The sequence below is a fragment of the Micropterus salmoides genome, unplaced genomic scaffold, assembly GCF_014851395.1.
Source record: "Micropterus salmoides isolate LMB-PRFRI ecotype aquatic unplaced genomic scaffold, ASM1485139v1 Ms_hic_scaffold_8, whole genome shotgun sequence".
Lineage (NCBI taxonomy): Eukaryota > Metazoa > Chordata > Actinopteri > Centrarchiformes > Centrarchidae > Micropterus > Micropterus salmoides.
In genome coordinates, this window is record NW_024044570.1 from 9630930 (window position 1) to 9641053 (window position 10124).

Genomic DNA, 10124 nt, shown 5'->3' on the forward strand with positions numbered 1-10124 from the left:
ATACTGTAAATCCAAATTTAAAACCTAGTTGTCAGGCACTTAAAATACATTTTATATTATATATATATATAAAATACTATTAGAAAAAGTTGACCAAGCAGTCTAAATTATATCACAGGCTACAGTGAATTTATTTTTATTTTTAATTATTGGTTAATAAGGTCTGAAATAGCCAACTTGAAACACTTTCACACTTTCCAATGCTTGTTACACCAGTCATCATATCTCCTCAAGCACCAAAGGAACTTTGTTGTGAGTGTAAATAAGATAAGATAGAACTAAGTATACATATGTTTTGCTTGTGTCCAAACAATGTCTCGTGCCTCTAGTTTCTTCAACAGAAGAGTGTTGATCATCTTGTTCTACGGCTCAGGTTTAAATAGAGAAAATGCACAGGATGAGTCATGTCCGATCCTTTATTATACTTTCAATATTTAACAGTGATATATAAGAACATTTATGCCAACTACAAAACCATGATTACTCTTAAAAATTGCTTCAATACGTACAATAGCCTTCACAGCAGTACTTTGCTGGGGGCTGATTGTATTCGACAACACGAATTACTATCAATGTATGTAAGAAACTGTCACTTCAATAATGTTTTGGCTGAATTCTCTAGTATGTGAAACAATATAAGAATATCTTTAAAAAACTAAACCCAAGTCAAGTTTCAAGTCATTTTCCACATTATCATTTCTAAAATTTAACTGAGCTACAGTATCACTAAAATGAATAAAATACATGTTTGCCTGTGGCCAAATATTGTATGCTCCTTAAATTAACACTCATCTTCATGACTAAAAACACAAAACTAGTTTCAAGATGACTTTTCGATTTTAAAAGGGCTGTATGTTTAACACAGCAGGAGGAGTATCAGAATGACAATGCCTGGGTTTTGGGTTTAAATCCCACCGGGGCTGCTGACTTTGGACAAAAGCACCTCCATGTGACCTATTTAAGGCTGTTTTTCTTCTGCATCATGCAGGTTTATGCTTTCGTTTCCTTTATTGCTGTCATTGTGTATTTCAATGTATATTCTACTTTAAAACATAAAATCTTACAAACTATAATTTCAGGCTTTCTATAGAAACGGTGAGGTTGGGCTCGGTGAGAGTAGGGTCGGTGAAGCTGACCCGGACGTCCCTGGGGTAAAAACCCTGAAGAACTCCATCCACAACAACATCTGGAAGACCTGCAAGACAGAGCTCTGGTTTTATACTGTGTCACCAAGGTTGTCATGCTTTTAAATGTTTTTATTTTATATTCAAAATGACAGAACCAAACAACAAAAGGCACACAAAAGTACAGTCAATAGCCGTTTCTGTGTTGAAGTAGTCTGTTCTTTCCTACCTGATGTGCAGTCAGAGAGATAAGGATCCTGAAAAAATCCCAACACTCGCTGATGTGACAGCTGATAACTGAGGAAACAAAATGTTAAAAGGTGATCATTCAGCTATGTGCACTTTATAGTTTAGTTTATATATGTCACTGGCGTGATATGGGGTATCTATGTGTTGGTTGGGAACGAGTCACCTCCTCACGGAAAAGGAAATGCATGACAATGAACAAATTACACATTTGGACAGAGCTGAAATTGTTTTGGTTTCACATTATATCATACCAATTTAACTGAAATATACTGTATGTCTGTATAGAGTTGTGTCATTATTTATTAACCATATTAATTCATCAGTAGGGGGTTATTTTTGTTATAACACTAGGATAGTTATTCTACTTTTTAACCATCAATATGACAAAATCTTTTTTATGTATTGCAGCTGAAGAATCTTGAATATTTATTTTTGCAAAAATATAAGAAAGTAAGGAAGTAAGAAAGTAACTTAGGCAGACTCTCGGAAGGGAATAATGGAGCTATAAGATCCAGCTCCCTTCAAGCTCCCTTACATGAGAGATACAGACAGAAGTCTAGAAGTATGGCAGCCTGGATGTGTTGATTTAGGGAGTGACGTCAAGACAAGGCTTTAGTGTCAGCTTACATTAAAAAAATGCAGGTTTGATGCATGTGTTGCTCTTTGCAGTGATTTTATTATAGTTTTTCGTTCATACCTCTAGGGTTTTAAAACAGGGTTTACAAGAAACCTGCAGGACTGCAAAGAAATAAAACTTTCTTAAAGTTAAAATATAGCAAGCGTTATATTATAGTCCTTATAATGCATCTGTCATCACTGAAATAATGGTGCTGCAGTAATCTCCTGTGCACAGGACTCAGTTTTCATACAGCAGCTACATCCCTTCTAGTAGATACAGTACTTATGCAGTATGGCACAAGTATAGATAAATGGGAAATACTATTTAATATCTTACCTGTAATCCTGACTGTCCAATTCATCAAGTGATCTGAAATTATCACACATAAGTATTACAGACTTCCTGCGAGAACACTGTCAAATAACTCTAAAGACTACTCTGTGATACAGAAAGTAACTTCCTTTTGTCTATAGCTAAATTGTTTTTTTTTTAATAAAAAGGATATATAACTCACCCACATACTGTACACTACTGCACTACTCTACAGACAAAAACAAAGAGCAGCCTGGACTGAACTAAAGATTTAAACCTGCAACACTGAAAGAAAAGAAAGATCACTTCCAGGTGTACTGTTAGGTCATGTATCTGTACATTTCTCCTTCCTTGATCCTATATTGCTGTTTTGAGGGTTAGTCAGTGCTGCTTTTTTATTGTGTTGCTGCATTGCCCCTTATCCAAAAGTAGAGGAGCTAAATATAGCAACATGTCCAACATCTCTGGGTGCAGTCACAGGAGTCTGGGCTGAAGGACTTACTCCATGCTGCTGATCTTGTTCCCCGTGTGAAAGTGTTTAACATGGAGGAAGTCCAGCAGCACCTGCGGCACGTCTTCATTTTGATAGATGATGTCCTGGCCAACACAGAACAATCTTGCTTATAAAATGAAATATTACTGTCAAGCAAGGGGCAAAACACAAAACAAATATACTGTACATCTGTGATAATGTGGCAGATTCAGATATTTAGTAGTTGCTTTACAGAATGGTTAGCAGACTTTTGATTTTGATATGATCTTTGACCTCCATGGTACTTTCCAAATTGCGGGATTACATTTGATCGCATCCTACATTTTGAGCTCCATGTGAAGTCTCCGGTTCTGTCATTGCAGAAAACATACCCTTCCTTCAGTCTCAAGTTTTATAAAAAGTCATCCATGTTTTTTTATTACATCACTCCTTGTTCACCGGTCAGTGTCTAGTCAATGTATATATTTACATTACATTTATAAAAAGTTTGGACTGCAGAAGTCTTTTCTCTGACAAGTAGCTCAGTGTTGCTGCTGTCTCTGCATCGCAATCACTTAAGCCTCGAATATACTTCAGAGCGGACGCGCACACAGACAGCTGCGGACACCACAGACGCGGACTACTTCTGCTTATACTACTTTCTGGATTGAGCTTGGTGGACTCCACCCACACATGCACAATTGATTGGTTGGTGCTCTGGTAGTGTAGTCGGCGCGTGGACAGATCTGTTTAGCTCTGTTTTGGACTGTCTCAGTGCTCCACGATGTTTCACACTGAAGCGGCTGTGAGTTTCACTTTATCGGAGATGGTGAAGTCAAAGGTTGTGAGGATTCGAGGTGAGATTTATGCCTGATCAGAAGTGTTTTCAGTTAGTTATGGTGAAGTGCAATGCATTTGTCTCATTCAGTATACAGTCCCAAACGGGGTTCTGTGTCTGTCAGACGATCTGAAGGGGATACTACCATATCAGTAGAGCAATAATGTAGGCTAATGCACAGCGGATATTTGCAGGTAGATTGTTTAAAAGTATTATAACTTTATTCTCATTAAATTACAACTTTATTCTTGAAATGTCAGAGAACATAGAGATAGATTTTGAATGTGCAGAAAACCTGAAGGAGCTATTCATTCAACTGCTTATCCTGCGTACAGGGTTGCGGGGGCTGGAGCCAGTCCCAGCTGACATTGGGCGAAAGGCATCACATCTAAGGACAATTTAGGGCCTGCATGTCTTTGGACGGTGGGAGACAAGCAGAGACGGGGAGAACATGCAAACTCCACACAGATAGGCTGGGGGAACTGGGGTTTGAACCCACAAACTTCTTGCTGTGAGGCCACAGTGCTCTCCACCGGACCATCATGCCGCCCAAGGAGCTATTCAGTGAGTTTATAAATGAATTAATTTATCATTGACGTGAAAAAGTGCCACATGCACATTTCAAGAGGTTACTTCCCCAAACAAAAGACACAAAACAGGATGAAAAACTAAATCGTGTCTGCATGTGTGCAGACTTGGATGATACTAAATGAGAAAGTTGTTCTAAGTTTTTCATATTCATATGTAAAAGCAATACAGAATGCCTGAGAGCCTTACTGCATTATATTTATTACATTTTTATATTGAAATTGTCACCTGCAGCCTGAATTTTGTGTTTCTCTTTATATAAATAAAGTCATTTCCACTATAAATTGATGCAGAAATGAAAAATTCCCCCAAAACATTCTGCAGAATGCTCATCAGCAAGACAAAAATCACTCCTTTGAAAATTAAGAAATTCCTGTCTTGCACAAGGGCACTTCAGCAAGACAGATGCTAACTGCTAAGGGATATCGGGTTGACAGACAACGGCTGATTCGTTCCCACCTTGACGGGTGAACAACTGGATGTGTTACCTGCATGTAGACTTCCAGCTCCTGCCTCCTCTGCTCCAGAGGTTTGGTCCTCAGATGGGTCTGTCTTTTGCTGGGAAAATCTGGAGGGTGGATGATCTTCCTGAGCTGCATGTGCCACAAGATACAAAATTAAATCAAAAGTAATGAACCGGCCATAATGGCACACAAAACATAAAATGGCCCAAACTGAAAAGATACCCCTCTTGCTGTGTTGGTTTCACACATAGACTGTAAAAAGAATGACAATTTGACAGCTCCCCAAACATCTTGATTGCCCTCAGGTGGCTGGCTGCAGAATAGGTCATAAACCCCGCCAATCTCCGGGCCCTGTTTTAACGATTGGCGTGAAGTGCGTGGGGTGTGTCCAACTACAATTTTTCTTGTTTGACAGTGGAAAAAATGTTCAGTGCGCCAGGTGCGTGGTTCAAAACGGTTGTACTGTGAATTAGTCATGGGTGTGTTTTGGGAATAACATGCCATACACCAATCAGACTGTCCCTTTAAAAGCCAGGTGTGCTTACACCTTGCTATTATAATAGCAGATGAATAAAAACTTCAATTGATTGAATGGCAGACTCACAGCAGAGAGGGGGATGTGGACAGAAGTGTGAACGTGATTAAAAAAAACATCTCTGATCATGAAGCCTAATGTTACTCTGCAGCTCTGTGGTTTATCATTGAAGTCGGAACTCCGGTCTGTTAACAGACAGACAGAAGCCAACTCCTCTATGAAGCGTCTGGATCCATCCATTGTTATAAACTTTAATGTCGTGGGTAAAATCTCTCCCCTACACTGGTTTCTTTATTTTGTGTTTTACTGATGTATGAGTGTTTTCTTTAAAAATTTACTTTTATGATTAGAGTGGCTGCTGTCAGACTTTTTAAACGTTTCCTAGTGCCCATTAAAGTCACAACAAAATGGGCACTGCATGACTCAAATCAGAAACAGTTTGTCCAATCATAACAAAACTCACAAGATAAGTTTCATTACAATGTGGAACCACGTCTGTAAAGTTATTTTGAAATCGCTATTGCAAAAAAACAAGAGTTCTGAACCCGCAAATCGTCACTTGTGGCTATATCAAATATATTTAGTTTTCCTTTTTTTACTTCTTCCTTTAGTGCTTCTAGAGCTATATTCGTTGTTCTAATTTATTGTTTTATTATTACTATTTTTATTTAATATATTTGACTACTTGTTTTTTAAATGTATAGTATATAGCTTGGAAAGGGATACAACTGCATTACATTGTGCAATACTGAACTATAGGACAATAAAGCTGAACCTTGAACCAGATGTTTTAAGAGGAAGGAAATGCATGAAGAGTACACAATACATTTTGGTTTGAGACATTTGGGCTGCATTTTTAAAGCCATAATACTTTGTCACCTTGTTGGCCAATTCTCCATATTATAACATCCTCTCTACAATTATTCCAACAAAATAACTAGAATTTTCAAACTTCCCAAAACATTGTGGTTATTGTGAATTCCAATCATTACTGAATCTAGTTCATGTGCTGATACATGCAGTACACAGCCACTCAGTAACACTGTATTAATTGTGACCATGGCTGTAAAGTGGGTTTCATATACATACTTTTCTGTGGAGAGTCTGGAATTCGCTGCTTCTTCTGAGCACAAAATGTTTCCTCCCGTTAAACAAGACTTCAACTCTGAAAAGCTGCAAACAGAAGACAACACGCAGGGGATTTATTCACAATCTTAAAATGACCAGAGGTGTGTCATGCCTTTCAAAGTGATGATGAAAATAAACCCAATATATTTTTGTTTAATCAAAAGCAAAAACAAAACATGCCTTGAGGTGATTATTTTTTGCAATTTTGGGACCCATTTTAAACTCTGTGTGATTCCTCAGAGGTTTGCAACTTGATACGACAACATTATTTCTCCACCAGGAGGAGGCACAGAGCTTCAGATTTCATTCTCAAGAAATAAGTGTAAATAGAAGAGCATGGTGATGATCTGTTTGTTACAGCTACACACATGAATGACACATTCACTTTTTTTTTACGTTCCTGTGATGTTTTGTCACTTTTGTCTTCAATACATCTCTACAGGCCTATGTATGCTATGATGTACACTACGATTTATCGCGTCTGTGGGCTTATATGATTATATCTGATTTCTCATGTAGTTAACAAGCATGGAATCTACAGTATAATGTCTTGGTTTACTGTAGTTACTGTAAACAAATCACTGCTTTATAAACGTTTATAATGTCTTGGATTTTAAACTAACTGATCTTCGTTAAAAAACTAGTTTTAAAAAACTAGTAAATGCTTTGCCTGTAAACTATAAGGTTGAGGCAACAGATTTCGCCGCCTGATCAAAACTCGAAACCACTTCAGACGACTGCCGTGTAATCAGGAATAAAAACTAAAAGGTGCAAATGAAACGAGCATTGTGCTGCAGGGGAGAAACTGAATACTTGAGGGTTTATACAGAACAAACTGCAGGATGTCCTCCTCACATAGTTACAGCTTTCAACACTTCATCAGTCAGTAACAGTAACATGAGTACAACATCTTGTGGCCTCAGACTGAGATGATAAAAACCAAACAGAGTTCAGCTCAGCACACTGCAGCCTGTCATCTTCTTTGTGGGTCAGCTGGAGCAAATTCCCAAGGATGGTATAAATTTTTTTACCATTTTAAAATGTAGTGTGAATACGATTTATTACAAATTCATTACTAGGTGACTGTTCTCTGGAAGTCTGTTCAACACTAAGTTACACTTCAGCCCCCTGCATTTAACACAGTTTATCATGCCAACAAACAAGTATCGCATAAAACTTTAGCAACACATTATCAGAGTTGAGACACAACATACATTCATTTGACCCTTTTCCTTGCCATAATAAGACTTTACACATGATACACCAAAGTCTGTGGTTGCCAATGTAGGCAAATTATACTTTATTTATTTATTTATTTTTTAAAATCAGAGGGCATGAGCTTTCTGCACTAGTGTTTGAAAAAGGAACAAAATAATATACTTCTGACTCAGAAAACACTCTCAGACAAAATGTCACACCAAATATATATATATATGTATTATTTCCTTAAATACTTCAGTACTTTTGCTTAAGTACAGTTTTAACCTGACAAAAGTAGTACTTTGGTTCACTGTTTATTTAAACTGGTCAGCAGAAGTATGAATTAGTCAGACCTCCAACATGAAAATAGTTCATTCAGGTTACGACCAGTGGTAGGAGAATTATTCAGATCATTTGCTGAAGTACAAGTACTTCATTTAAAACCCTACTTAAGTATACAAAGTAAAAGTACTCATCCGGTTGCCTGTTTTACTTTCATCACCTCACTAAAGCTGTTAGATAAATGTAGTAAAGTAAAGTAAAGTATAATTTGCCTCCGAGATGTAGTAGAGTAGAAGTATAAAGTTGCATGAAATGGAAATGGAAGTCCAATACAAGTACCTTGAACTTGTATTTAAGTACATTTACTCAAGTACTGTACTGAAGTATAATGTTAAGCTACTCTTAAATGCTACGTTATTCTACTTCTACTCTGCTACATTTCAGAGCAAAATATTGTACTTTTTACTCCACTACTTTAGTCTGACAGCTTTAGGTCATTTTCAGATTAAGAAGATACATACCTGTGATCAGTTTAGAAAATATGATGCACTGTCACAAATTAAACCGACCAACATATGATAGCTAAAAATAGATCTAGCTGACCAGCTACAACAGCAAAATGCAGCTTCCACATTAATGTATCAATAATAATAATTCAATAAAATAATATCAATAACAAGCACAGGGGCTGTTTGCCCGCATAACAAACACTCCTTTAAGTACATTTTGCTGATAGTACTTCTGTACATTCAACTGTTTAAGACTTTAAATGCAGGACTTTTACATGTAATTGATTAACTGTTACTTTCACTTAAGTAACACAATACTTCTTGCACCATAGGTTAAGACTTCCATGGAATACATGGTTTCCTCCTCCTGCTGAAACGCATGCCTGGAGCTTTGTGAGTGTAACTCAGGTCATGCAAGTAAAGAGCAAACACAGTGGTAGAAAGTAATGTACTTAAATTTAGTTTCTAAGTACTTCTACTTCACTACATTTCAGAGGAAAATATTGTAACCTACTTTTACTCCAATACCTTTGACAGCTAAAGTTAGTAGTTATAGGTTTTAAACTCAAAACACGAGGATGTAAGAAAATTGTCTTTGAATTGTTAAAGATTTAACAACCCAAAATGATTTAGTTAAAATGAGTTCTACTTAGACTAACTGCAACACTTAAGTACTACTGTGTTCAACAGTGATATTTTGCATGGGGACTTCTTCTTCTGATATTTGCAGAAGCATTGAATTTAATTTACACTGGCTCCACCAGTGTTAGCCTACTTTTACTTCAGCCAAATTCAAATGATTCCACAGATTCCCTACACCTCTGTATAGAAATCAGGAAAAGGGCTGAGCTTACCTTCACTCTTCCTGCAGGTTACCTGGCTCACGTGGCAGTTCACCTTTACAATACCAAACCACTGTATAAAGTCACGGTTTAATGACACAGCAAAAAAAGTTTGAGTGTTTTTAAGCTGCGAGAAGAAAATTAGTACATCAAAAAGCTATACGCACCTTTTTTGACTTTCCAGAATCATCCACCTCCCTCTCCATCGAAGGTATGGACACTTCAATCATCGGGAAATCTTCCTACACACCATCGGACTGTATCGACTGTCTACGATTAACTTTCCCAAACTGATTAGGAAGTGATAGGTAACTTCACCCGGTTCCCCCCGCGTCCAGGAACAGGAAAAGCGCGTGTCCGTGTGAGCTGCGGCTCGGTTTCCTTCTGTGCTCCACCTACACACCAACTGGACAAACACAGCCGCCAGGCGCATCCAGGGGCATTAAAGATGCAGTCCGAGATTTAGGATTAAAAGTCCAGTCGGTGGGTGCTGCTGCTTCTGTTGGAAATATAATGAGTTTGGTGCACATTAACGACACAAGAGCACAGGGTTGGAGTTTGTTGGCTGACGTTTAGTGGGCGGGGAGCATGTTGGCAAACAAAGTTTAATATCACTGTGTTTCTGGTTGGCATCTACATCACATGTACAGGGCAATAGCCAGTATTTATTTATTTATTTTTTTACAAATAGCGAGTACCCCTCATTTAGGGTGACCATATGTTGGTTTTCAAATAAGAGGACAGTGGGGGCAGGAGGCAGACTTGTAGCTGTGGTGAATAATTGGTGGCACATGGCAATGTGTGTGTGGTGGGTGGGGGTAACCATGCAACTTGGCTATGTTATTTAACTTTAATAGGACCTACATGTGAGCTTTAGATTGCTAGCACCTTTATTTGACACTGACATGTACGTACCATCTTCACAGGTCACACAGGAAAGAAAATTGTCTTAGGGGCTCACA

General features: G+C 37.8%; 1 protein-coding gene across 1 annotated transcript; it reads right to left on the reverse strand.

Annotated features, from left to right (window-relative positions):
- Window positions 1–402: 402 nt before the first annotated feature.
- On the reverse strand, window positions 403–9689 carry snx22 (sorting nexin 22). The gene is made up of 7 exons (XM_038705185.1): window positions 9330–9689; window positions 6291–6374; window positions 4691–4795; window positions 2807–2901; window positions 2329–2361; window positions 1354–1421; window positions 403–1195 (listed from the first exon to the last, which is right to left on the reverse strand). Exons 1-7 carry the CDS (start codon window positions 9390–9392, stop codon window positions 1068–1070), a joined length of 576 nt encoding a protein of 191 aa, XP_038561113.1. The 5' UTR covers window positions 9393–9689; the 3' UTR covers window positions 403–1067.
- Between the last annotated feature and the right edge of the window lie 435 nt (window positions 9690–10124).

Coding starts and splice junctions, on each gene's coding strand:
- snx22 (XM_038705185.1), bottom strand. CDS start 9,392: ATGATTGAAGTGTCCATACCTTCGATGGAGAGGGAGGTGGATGATTCT. Junction 6,375..9,329: donor ATTCTGGAAAGTCAAAAAAG/GTGCGTATAGCT, acceptor TTCTGTTTGCAG/CTTTTCAGAGTTGAAGTCTT. Junction 1,196..1,353: donor TCTCTCTGACTGCACATCAG/GTAGGAAAGAAC, acceptor TCTGTCTTGCAG/GTCTTCCAGATGTTGTTGTG.